This window comes from Lipotes vexillifer, unplaced genomic scaffold, assembly GCF_000442215.2.
Source record: "Lipotes vexillifer unplaced genomic scaffold, Lipotes_vexillifer_v1.1 scaffold1139, whole genome shotgun sequence".
NCBI classification, from domain to species: domain Eukaryota; kingdom Metazoa; phylum Chordata; class Mammalia; order Artiodactyla; family Lipotidae; genus Lipotes; species Lipotes vexillifer.
Window position 1 is genome coordinate 1,048,544 of NW_006798273.1, and position 12,104 is coordinate 1,060,647.

Below are 12,104 nucleotides of genomic sequence, written 5' to 3' on the forward strand. Positions count from 1 at the left end.
GTAACGATGCCGCCCCCAAGCCCTGAAGCTTAGAGGCAGTAATGCCTAGAAGACACCTAGTGCTAGTAATTGCTATTGTTTAAGAAGGCACAGAGAGGTTAAATCACTTGCCCAAGGCCACACAGCAAGGAAGCAGCCCAGCTGTGTTTGAGCCAAGGCAATGTGGCTCCAGAGCCCCCATGGCTCCCTGATGCACACCACTGTTGCCATTGCCCCACTGTTCATGGTGTTGCTGGTCTTCAGGGGAGTGGCCCAGCCTGGTCTTTGATGGAGGTAAAGGTGTCAGGGGTGATGGGGTGGGAAGGAGTAGTCTCTGGATCCTCTGGGCCTCGAAGTCCCCTTGCTACCCCTCACACTGCACCCACCTCTGGCTGTGGGGAAGCCCTGTGACCGCAGTGTGGTCACATTTCTGAGAATCCCACACCTCTTGCCCAATCGTTACCACTAGTGACAGAGCTCTTCCTTAGCAACTTATCCTCTCCTCTTCTTGGCTATCTGGGCCCAAGCCAAGGGCATCTCTGGCCGACAGGTGGGAACGGGACCAGTTTAATTGCAGCGGTGGCCACGGGTTGGGGGCCAGGGGTGTGCTGGGAGTGGGTGCCTGACAGGGGAAGAGACCAGGGAGGTGGGGTCTCCTCTAGCTGCAACCCCAGGCACATCTAGGGGTGCAGCCAAACCCAGATCCCCTTGATGGACATGCCCATGGAGCAGGCAGGGACCCCAACAAGCAGAGCCATCTCTGGCCTTGGCAATGGGTTGGGCTCTCCCAGATTCCCTTCCTCAGGGCTTCCTCTCCCCTCTGTGCCTCAGCCTCCTTTCTTTTCTTCCTTGTTTTTTAAAGTTAAAATTATTTAGAATTTTATTCTACTTATTTCTTTTTATACAGCAGGTTCTTATTATTATCTATTTTTTACATATTAGTGTATACATGTCAATCCCAATCTCCCAGTTCATTCCCCGCCACCACTTTCCCCTGCTTACGTTTGTTCTCTACATCTGTGTCTCTATTTCTGCCCTGCAAACTGGTTCATCTGTACCATTTTTCTAGATTCCACATATATGCGTTAATATACGGTATTTGTTTTTCTCTTTCTGACTTACTTCACTCTGTATGACACTGTCTAGGTCCAACCACGTCTCTACAAATGACTCAATTTTGTTCCTTTTTATGGCTGAATAATATTCCATTGTATATATGTACATCTTCTTTATCCATTTGTATGTCGATGGTCAGCCTCCTTTCTTGATGGGAGACTGTGGCAGGAGGGAAAACCAGACCCCACAGAAGTGCATCACGCCAAAGCTGGAAGGGACCACAGGGCTGCCCTCCTGGGCAAAGACTCTGGCGTCCACTTCCTGCATCACACTTTTTAACATCTTTGGGTACCATCTGTACTGTCCAACTCAGTTTTCACAAACCTAAAATTTATTTTTAAAGGAAACTATATCATTAGGTGAATAACCATGAGTACAAGATGGTCCCCCAAATTAATATTCAAACAGTGACGTCAGCTCCCCGAGGGCAGTGGTTTGTGATTTATTGCTGTATCTCCAGAACCCAGAACAGTACCTGACATATAACAGGTACTCAGCATATATTTTTTGAATGAAGGGCCGGGTAAATTAATAAATATAGAAAAGAATGTGTGACCTGGATGTGGATGCTTAGAGAAGGTGCAGAGCCTTTGTTAAAACAAGGAAAAGCAGGGACTTCCCTGGTGGTGCAGTGGGTAAGAATCAGCCTTCTAATGCAGGGGACATGGGTTTGATTCCCAGTTAGGGAACAAAGATCCCACATGCCATGGGGCAACTAAGCCCGTGTGCCACAACTGGAGAGCCCACGTGCTGCAACTACTGAGCCTGTGTGCTCTGGAGCCCACGCACCACAACTAGAGAGAAGGCCGTGTGCTGCAACGAAAGATCCCGCGTGCTGTAACTAAGACCCTACGCAGCCAAATAAATATTTTTTTAAAAAATGAGGAAAAGCGAGTATTTGAGAGGCATGAAAGCCACACCAGCCCCAAATGGAGACTTTCTTCTTCTTTTTTAAAAATTTATTTTATCAAAGTATAGTTGATTTACAATGTTGTGTTAATTTCTGCTGTACAGCAAAGTGATTCAGTTATACATATATATACACACATATATATACATATTTATATATATGTATATATATATATACACATTCCTTTTCATATTCTTTTCCGTTGTGGTTTATCCCAGGATATTGAATATAGTTCCCTGTGCTATGCAGTAGGACCTTGTTGTTTATCCATTCTATATATGAGTCTGCATCTGCTAATCCCAAACTCCCAATTCATCCCTCTCCATCTCCCTGCCCCTTGGCAACCACAAGTCTGTTCTCTAGGAGACTTTCTTCTTCATGTATCCATCGTGTCCAGGAGAGGGTCCTCAGCAAGGCTGCCCCAGTGATGGGACACATGCGTGTGGGGACAGACGCCAGCCCCCTCAGCCACATGTGGCCACTTCTGAGTCTACCTTGCTGAGGTGGCTGCCTAAGGGGACTCTCTCCTTTACAGGCCGTCCCCGCCTGGTAGGAGCCTGTGGGAGTGGCCACCATGCCACTTGGGCAGAGGCCTGGCACAGGAAGCCTGACGTCATCCTGACTCATGGCTCAGGCGGGCTGGGGGTGGTTGTCACTTGTCACTCTCACCTTCACACCTGCCTTGACCTAAGGATCATAGTCACACCATTCATTCCTTCCTCTCTCCCCGGAGCATCTGCTTGGGGTATGGGTTTGGAAGGAGGAGGGAGGACAACACAAGAACACAACACAACGCTTTGTGCTTCTGTGGAAGGGAAGTCTCTGCATGGGGCTGGGGGCCGGGTGGGGGCAGGGAAAGACCCGGAAACCCAAAGGCAGGAGGCGAGTGACACATAAACAGCCATCAGAATAGATGGTTACAAACAAGAATGACACAGAATCATCATTTGTTCCAGTTGGGTATTTTAATTAAAAAAAAAAAGCTGAGCCCCAAACTTGCTTGATAGTGTCGGCTCTGTAACAGCCAGGCCACGGAAACAAAACCCCCCAAAACCCGAGTATGGCACCATCCCCCCATCCCTGGCCCCTGCTGTCCCTTTACCACCTAGTGAAGAGGTTCATCCCTCCGGGACCTGCGACCTGCGGGGCAGCCAGTGTAACGGAGACCCCTCCCCACCCGTTTCTCCACCCACATGTCCAGACCCCTGCCTCGTCTCTGCCGGGAAATGGTGGTCCTCGAGGAGGTGGCAGAGGGGGAGAGACATTCCGGGGCTATGACTCACCAAGGGTGGGGGGATCTTTAGTCAGAGGAGAAGTGGGGGTGGGACTTGGGTTCCATCTTCTTCCCACTCTCTCCTTACCCCAAGCTTGTTGTGGGCTTCCACCCAGTTATGAGGGTGGGCGTTTCCCTAGTTTGGGAATAGGGGAAACAGGCCAAGGGGAGCCCCTCCTTCACGGCTAAGTCAGGCCTCCTTGAGCCTGTGTTCCAGAGCTGAAAAGGGGACACCCCAAAGCCAGTGGCATTGACGGGGGTACATACATGTAGTCACCTTGGGCGGAAATCACTGGTCCTGGCCAGAGCGCTGGGCAGGGCAACTGGGCACTGTGTCGCTAGCGCAAACCTTTGCCAACACACTCCCACTCCCACGTGGGACTTCCCGGCAAGGTGCACGCCATTCTCCCCAGGAGGGGAAGAGGCTCAGCCTGGCGTGGGAGTCCGGGGTCTGGAGCCCCTACGCAGCTGGACTGAATTTCATGCCTGAGCTAGGATCCCAGCTGGCCAGTCCTCTCTGCCCCTCCCCGTGGAGCTGGAAGCCCATGTCTCCCAGCAGAGCAGGTGGCACCAGCCCCATGGGTCAGCAAGACTGGACCTGCTATCCTTTTGTGTGCTCTGTAATTTACCCCTGGAGTCAGCCATTAAGTCATTTGCCGGGCTGATGCCAACGATAAGGGCCCGTATCAGTCGCTGGGATCTGTGGCCCAGACTCCTCGGCTCTGTTGTGGGCTCTGCCGCATCAGCCTCCAGACTGGCCTGGGAGGGAGGGATGGAACATTGCAGGAGTCCGGGCACTGCCACAGCCTCAGAGCTTCGGAACCAGTGTAGGTGAGCAGTTGGTCTATTATACACTCCCATCTTACAGGTGGGAACACTGAGGCCTGAGAGGGTGAACTGCCCCAGGACTCTTTGGAGTCCTTGCGGCTTCTTTCCCCCGCATCCCCTCTCCCTCGCAGCACACACAAGCTACCAGCTCTGTCTCCAGCAACAGATGATGCTCCAACACACACATACAGACACGTCAACATGCTACGGGGAAGAGTTTACAGTTTACAATCCAAGTGCAGGGCTTGGGGGTCCACGATGGGTCTAGTGGTAGCCCTCCAAGACAGTCTGGACCTAGGGGTCTGCAGTAGGGCTGGAAGGGTCTTACAAAGGGTGTAGAGTAGTGACTCAGGGGAGTGGGGGCCTTGGGGGTTGGGTTCTGAAATCCCATGCAGCTAAGGCGGGGATGGGGGTGGCTCCCACTCCAGGGCACTGTCCCCACGTACCTGAATGCCCCTGCTTTGGAGGGGTTCAGCTGCCAACATCTCTTGCCCCCATGGAGGGGCCCAGATCCCCCCACGCAGGGGCCCAGATCCCCCCACACACACCTGGAGCTCACCACATCCGGCCCCAGGGCTGGCAGCTGAGCTGCGGGCAGGCAGAAGGGATGTGGATTAACTAGCTTCCCAGTCTTACTGCTCATCGCCTTGCTCCAGTCCAGTCCTGGGTCCCTGCTGTCCAGGGGCTCCGCTGCAGGCCTAGGGAGGACTGGGGCCGGAGGCGGGGGGGAGTGGTGGGCGGAGAGAGTGGGGGAGGCAGATTCTGGTAGTTCATCTCCCTCTACCCCTTGGTGAGGCTCCTGAAATTTCCACAAGGCCCCAGGGAGAGCCCAGCAGCGTCAGCAGAGTTCCCCTTCAGAGCTGGCCTGCGACTCGGGGAAGTGCTTCACTCTGGGCCCCTGGGGTTTCCCTGGGCTCCGGGGGAAGAAGCCTTGTCCCGCTAATAACTGGAAAGTCGTCACGGGCCCCCTGCCTCCCCCCATGCCAAGGCCCAGAGGTCCTCGTCATGCCAGTGCTTAGGGTCTTGGGCTCAGAGGACGACGTTCTGGCCTAGCTTGGTCACTGAGCAGCTGCAAAACCCCGAGTGCTGGTCTCAGCCATGAAACGGGGGAGGGGGAGGGGAAATAAAGCCCCTCTGGCCCAGGGTCTCTAAGCAGAAGAGAAAAGGTACATCAAAGCACGGCTCCCCATCCTCCAGTGCGGAAATCGTCCGTGGCAACAGACAGAAGTCAATTTTTGTTGTAGCAGATTCCTAGGAGGGGGGAAACCCTGGGAGGTTAAGGGAACAGGGAAAAGGGAGAGCAAGCAGGGCGAGGGGCACCACGGGCTCCGAGGTCTCCTGGGATGCGGACGTGTATATATCTGAGTAGCCGGGTGCCCAAGGACCGAGCGGCGCGAAGCAGGTCCAGGGGTGGGAGCGCTCAGGAAGAGTCCTGGGGCGCAAAGGTGGGAGGGGGGCGTTTGGGCAAACACCTTCCCTTCAGAGCTGGTGCCCGGCTTCCTCTCCCAGTGCACCCCCTCCTCCCAGCCGGTCCCAGCCCCGGGCCCGCCCAGCCTGCGCCCCGCGTGAGGCCGCGGGGGCGGCGCCGGCGCCTTCCTGCTTTGCCCTTGTATGGTGACCCGGGAGGCCGTCCCACGGCTACTTAAGCCCCAGCGCTGGAGAGGGCGCCCGGAACAGACGGTTCGGGTAGCGCGGCCGCCGTGGGAGTCCGGAGCGCTCGCGGGGAGAGGGGCAAGGAGAGGAAGAGGTGCGGGAAGAGGGGAGAGGAGGCTGCCCGGGGCCGACAGACATGGGGCTGGAGGCGGCGCGAGAGTTGGACTGCACGGCGCTGGGCGCGCTGCTGCGAGAGCCGCGGGAGGCTGAGCGCACGCTGCTGCTCGACTGTCGCCCCTTCCTGGCCTTCTGCCGCCGCCACGTGCGCGCCGCGCGGCCGGTGCCCTGGAACGCGCTGCTGCGGCGCCGCGCGCGCGGCACCCCCGCCGCCGCCCTCGCCTGCCTGCTGCCTGACCGCGCGCTGCGGGCGCGCCTGGCCCGCGGGGAGCTGGCGCGGGCCGTGGTGCTGGACGAGGGCAGCGCCTCGGTGGCAGAGATCCAGCCCGACGGCCCGGCCCACGCGCTGCTTGCCGCGCTGCTGCACGAGACCGGCGCCGGACCCACCGCCGTGTGCTTCCTGCCGGGTGAGCGCCGGCCCGCCCTCGCCCCCCGCCCCCGTCCCCGACCCGCGCCGGGCCCTCCCGGCTAACCGTGTCTTGGTCCTCCTTGCAGGAGGCTTCGACAGCTTTCAAGCCTGCTGCCCCGATCTGTGCTCTGAGTCCCCCGGCCCCGCGATGCCACCCGAAAGCAGCCGCTTCGACCCCAGGGCTCCCTCGTATGACCAGGTGAGTTGAGATCAGGGCTCCTTGTCAGTGTCATGCAGGGTAGGCCCCTCTGGGGAGAGTCTGCCATTTGTGGATGCAGGAGTCTGTCCATGTCCACGGTCACCTAAGGGTGTGTGTGTGTGTGTATGTGTGTGTGTGTGTGTGTGTGTGTGTGTTTCCGCCCCCAAATGGGAGCACACCTTTGTGTGTGCCTGGCGGGCGTTGCTGGAGTGCATCCCTGTGAGTCTGCGTATGTCCTGTGAGCAGCAAAATTTGGGGATTTGAGGGGAATGTGCGTATCTTTGTGTGTGTATCTCCGTATGTCCCCTTGGGTCCTCCTGTTATTCCGGGCTCTGATCCTCAGACAGGGATCCCTGGCTAAGATGCCTGGGCCAGTCTGCCTTGTCTCTGTCCCGCTGGTGTTCAAGCCCTCCAGGCCTGGGCTGAGACCTCACCACTGTCCCTCCCCCTTCCCGTGCAGGGTGGCCCTGTGGAGATCTTGCCCTACCTGTACCTGGGCAGCTGCAGCCACTCGTCGGACCTGCAGGGGCTGCAGGCTTGCGGCATCACAGCCGTCCTCAACGTCTCAGCCAGTTGCCCTAACCACTTTGAGGGCCTGTTGCGCTACAAGAGCATCCCGGTGGAGGACAGCCAGATGGTGGAGATCAGCGCCTGGTTCCAGGAGGCCATTGGCTTCATTGGTAAGAGGCGGGCCTCAGCCTCAGGACCTGCTGGAGCTCCAGGGGAAGGGGCTGGGGCACCTGTCTCCTTCCCTGCCCACCTTCCCGTCTGACCCCCCTCTCCCATTTCCCTCGCAGACTCGGTGAAGAACAGCGGAGGCCGGGTGCTGGTGCACTGCCAGGCGGGCATCTCGCGCTCTGCCACCATCTGCCTGGCGTACCTGATACAGAGCCACCGCGTGAGGCTGGATGAGGCCTTCGACTTTGTTAAGCAACGCCGGGGAGTCATCTCCCCCAACTTCGGTTTCATGGGGCAGCTGCTGCAGTTTGAGACTCAGGTGCTCTGTCACTGAGGCTGGGTCCCACCATGCTGGCTCCCCCAGGGCAGAGGCACACAGAGCTGCCTGATTCCTGGGGACACTGGGGGCCCCAGTTCCCCACTGTCCCCCTCCCCTCAGGGAGATCTGCCCCTTCCTTGGAGTTCAAAAAGCCCCCAGGTGGGCACGCTGGGTGCAGGGATGCTGGACTTTCTCACCTGGTGCTCTTCTGCTGGGGGTTTGAGGGCTGGCCCTCATTCCTCATTCCGGAAGGAGGATGGAGGGCATGTCTGCTTCCCTCCTCCCCTGTCCTCTGACAGAAACCAACTGGACTCCACACCCACGACTCCCACTGGTCCGATCACCATATTGGAGCCCTTGGCAGCCTGAGGGCTCTAAGGAACAAGCTGTGACAACCAGGAGCCCTGTGTGGAGCTCGGGGAAGTGATGCGGATGCTGTGTCTGGACCTTTTGCTTGCGTGTGTACGTGAGCGTTTCACACCTGTGTTGGCGCTGGAAAGTTATTTGTGTTCAACTGACATTTAACACTCCCTCCCCCACTTCCTCCCAGCCCTGTGGGCGGGGGTGGGAAACTTAGCACTTTATATTTATACGGAACATTGAGGATGTGTCAATAAAATATTGTTTTGTTTAAGAAACAACTTCTCAAGTGTCTGATCTCAAGTCAGTGCCTGGGGAAGTGCTCAAAAGCTGTTTCTTTTCTTTTTTTGATAAATTTATTTATTTATTTATTTTTGGCGGTGTTGGGTCTTCGTTGCTGTGTGCGGGCTTTCTCTAGTTGTGGCAAGCAGGGGCTACTCTTTGTTGTGGTGCGCGGGCTTCTCATTGCGGTGGCTTCTCTTGTAGCAGAGCACGGGCTCTAGGCGTGCGGGCTTCAGCAGGTGTGCCGCAAGGGCTTAGCTGTTCCGCGGCATGTGGGATCCTCCCGGACCAGGGCTTGAACCCGTGTCCCCTACATTGGCAGGCGGATTCCTAACCACTGTGCCACTAGGGAAGTCCCCCAAAGCTGTTTCTTTATCAGACCTTCCCTTCCCTTGTGTGGCGGGGTCTGGGAAATGGAAGGAGGAAGGTGCAGGGGTGACCTCACCGTGCAGCCCGGTCCTCCCTGTGCTGGTGTCCTTTCCTAGGCAGCCTTCTGTCTCCAGAGCTGAAAGTGATGGTTTCTGGGAGGCTGGCTCCAGCCTTATTCCAGTTACCAGCTTTGGTCCTGTGGGGAGAAGACTGTGTTTACCATTCAGAGCTGGACTCAGCACTGCCCTGGTCAGACCCCACTTCCTTTTTGGAGCATGTGGATGGACGTGTGTGTGTGTGTGTGTGTGTGTGTGTGTGTGCGCAGCCACATGTGTGGCTCTTCCTCTGGGCGTGGGTGTCTGTTCTTGGCCTGCACACACCTATGTGTCTCAGATGTTCCTACATGCCTGCATGTCTGCGTGTGCCCATGCGTGTGGCTTCCCTGGGCTGTGTGTAACGTGAGCCCACATTGAGGCAGTGCAGCCTGTCACCTCTTCTCCTACACCTCCGGGCTGGGTCCCCAGGCCTCAGAATGCCTGTCCCTGCCGAGGGTCATGGCAACCCCTGATCCAGAGCTCCTTCCTGTCCCCAGAAAGCATATGGCCTGGTGTCTGGTACGGAGGACAGGTCACCTGGGATGGGCTTAGTTGTTTCTCACACCCATCAACCACCATGTCTTCACTGAACATTGGTTACGTGGGCCAGCGTGGACCGCCGATGAGACATGGGCCCAGCCTGAGCCAGGAGTGGAGGGTGCTGGAAAGGGGGTGCTGTGATTTGCCCAAGAGCAGGGGGTGCTGAGGCCCTTGAGGACAGCTCAGCATGGGCAGGTCCTGCATCAGCCTCCGCACTGATGCTCCCAGCCACTCGGAGTGTCGTGTCATCTGGCTAACTCTGTTTTGTCCTTCCAAACTCGGTGCAGGCGTCACCCCTGCAGAATGGCGACTCTTGCTGCAGGTGTTCTGAGTGCCTGGCAGGGCGCACCTGAGTAGGGCAGTGTAGTTTGACAGTTAGGGGGCCTGTTTTGCTTTACCTCTCTGTGCCTTAGTTTCCTTGTCTGTAAAATGGGGTTCTGTCATTAGCTCCCACCTCTTAGCATGGTGTTGAGGGTTACTCCAGTCAATCCAGGTAAATGTTTAGCCCAGGAAATGTTAGTTACTGAAGGTCCAATAAGCGAAGGTCTTCAGGTGTGTAGTTGTGCACCTCGACCAGCCTGGACGCTGGTGAGGGTAGGGCCCGTGGTCTGCTTGGCTCTGTGCCCAGAGTCTGGCAGGGGTGGGTGCCCACTCCGCACGGCTGAACGAGGGACGAAGCTTGCCCGCTGTGCCTCGTTCCCTCTACTCTGGGGGGGTGTGAGGTGCTCCCTGGCGGGGACTGAGCAGAGCTAGGGGTTGTTAGCAGGGCTTCTGAAGGCCCTGAGTGGGTCTGTTTGGACCTGTCCACAAGGCCCACACCCAGCTCGGGGAGGGTGGGGGGCGTCTGGGGCCCTGAATAATCAGAGCCTTCCCGCGCCCCAGGTACTTCTATACGAAACAGGACTGGTGGCTGCGGCCGCTGCCCGTCGCCTCTCACCCCTGCCTCATCGCATCCTGTCTCCACCCCACCATCCTGCACCCTCCCCTCCCCGTGTTTTTAAGTTGGCCTTTCAAGCAAACTGCGTTTCTTTCCCTTCTTTTCTTTCCCTCCCTCCCTTCCTTTTAAATTAAAAATTTAAAAATTGTGGTAAAAAATATGTAACAAAATGTACCATCTTTACCATTTTTAAGTGTGCACTTCAGTAACATTAAGCGTGTTCACTCACATTATTGTGAAACAGATCTCCAGAACTTTTCCATCTTGCAGAATTGAAACTGTACCCGTTAGACAACAAGTCCCCATTTCCCTCTCCTTCCGCTCTTGGCAACCACTGTTCCACCATCTGCCTCTGAATATGACTTCTCCAGATACCCCATGTAAATGGACTCATACACCATTTGTCCAGTTGTGATTGGCTTATTTCACCGAGCACGATGCCCTCAAGACAAACTGCCTTTCTTAACTACGAATCTGTTTCTCTACCCGAGCAGGGTGATTATGATTGTTTTACCGAGCACTCATCTGAAGCAGTCAGCTCTGTCCATCCCTACGAATGTTAACACCCTGCCTGGGCAGCTGGACCACCTGTCTTCATCATGTTCTCCCCATGATTCTGACCCCTACCTTTTGAGAAAAGTGGATTCCAGCCAGGGCAAGACGCAGAGCGACCTCACCTCTGTCGTTTCCCTTCACTGGACGTTGGTGGGGAGGGTGTCCCCAAATCCTTCAACTCCAGGATTTAAATCCAGGTGGGCCCTTGGTGACCAGGCTCCGAGGATGGGCCTTTTGAGAGGCCAAGGGGTACAGAGGAGGGGGAATATGGGTAAGGAGCTTTAATTCCTGCACCTGTGAAATGGGGCTAAAATGCCGATTTTGTAAGGCTGTTGTGGGAGTGACAGGGTAGCACCCATGTGAGGGTCTAGGTACCCAGAAGATCCACTTTTCCACAAGGCAGGCTTCTCTGGGGGCGCTGGTTGTCCCTGGTGTTCAGTTTGTGGGTTTCACTGCTCCCGGCTCTTGTGATTGTTTACTGTTCTGTGTGTATACTACAATAAAAGCTTATAAAAACGTAGTGAGATTTTCCTCCTTCCACAGTCAGACTGGGGGCGCCTCAGGGTCTCAGGTACTCTTCCCCACATCTGAGCACAGGGCAGGGGCAGGAAAGGGGTCTCCCCTGGTTTGAGGATGAGGTTCCACCCAGCACTGCCGTCTCTCACTTTTCTGCGACGTTTCTCTGCCCCCTGGTGGTAGGAGGGGACCTGAGAAGAGATACACCCCCAAGTGCGCGGCTTCTCCCCATCCTCTCGCCCACTTCAGCCAAGCTGGGAAGGATCTGACCAGGACCCAGAAGCCTCGGGCAGGTAGCAGAGTGTGGGGCTGCAGGTGGGGTTGGTTGGGAGGGGCTACAGGTGAGGGCTGGAAAAGCTGCTATTTAAGGGGGGGGGGCGTTGACCATAAGTTTGTAATTAGGCTGCTGCCTCATCTCGTGGGAATTGGTGCTCCTGCTAGCTGAGGGGCCAGAGCGGCCCATCTCCGGCAGCATGAGCATAGGAGGCCTCTGGCCATGGGTGCTGGCTCTGCTCTCTTTGCCGGGTAAGTGGGTTGCCTCGCCCTACTGCCCCCGTCGTTTTGGTTCTAGCCTGCGGAGTCCTGGGGGCAGCCAGAGGGTGTGGCTGGAGCCCGCAAGGGATGCGAATTGATCTGGGATGTTCCTAGAAGCCAGCTCCTGGGGGGCCCGGGGAGGACCTCCGGAGGACGCTAGGAGCAGAGGGTCTGCCTGGCAGGAGAGAGCAGGAGTGACGCTCCAGGCGTCCGAGCTCTGCTGGCCATGTCAGGCCTGCCCAGGCTGAGCCCATTTCCAGACCCCTGGGCTGACGAGGGGGGCAGGGGGCAGGGTCTGAGGCTAGCCCGCACCCAGCTGTCAGCGTTGGAGATTGAGGTCTGTCCCCATCTTCCTCACTCTTGCTGCCTCCCCTGCCTCATACACACCCAGACACTTGGAGCCTGGGGCTGCCTCTTTTTTTTTTTTTCCCCTTT

The 12,104-nt window shown here is 56.7% G+C and overlaps 2 protein-coding genes across 2 annotated transcripts in view; both read left to right on the forward strand.

Annotated features, from left to right (window-relative positions):
- Positions 1 to 5,803: 5,803 nt before the first annotated feature.
- Positions 5,804 to 7,645, forward strand: DUSP2 (dual specificity phosphatase 2). Its single transcript, XM_007470193.1, has 4 exons — positions 5,804 to 6,283; positions 6,372 to 6,484; positions 6,945 to 7,164; positions 7,282 to 7,645. The coding sequence occupies exons 1-4, from the start codon at positions 5,896 to 5,898 to the stop codon at positions 7,494 to 7,496; spliced, it is 936 nt and encodes a 311-aa protein (XP_007470255.1). The 5' UTR covers positions 5,804 to 5,895; the 3' UTR covers positions 7,497 to 7,645.
- Positions 7,646 to 11,608: 3,963 nt separating this feature from the next.
- Positions 11,609 to 12,104, forward strand: part of ASTL (astacin like metalloendopeptidase) — a 16,002-nt gene continuing 15,506 nt past the window's right edge. Inside the window, exon 1 of the mRNA XM_007470231.1 lies at positions 11,609 to 11,660. Coding sequence (XP_007470293.1) covers positions 11,609 to 11,660 — 52 coding nt within the window. The remainder of the gene's footprint in view (positions 11,661 to 12,104) is intronic.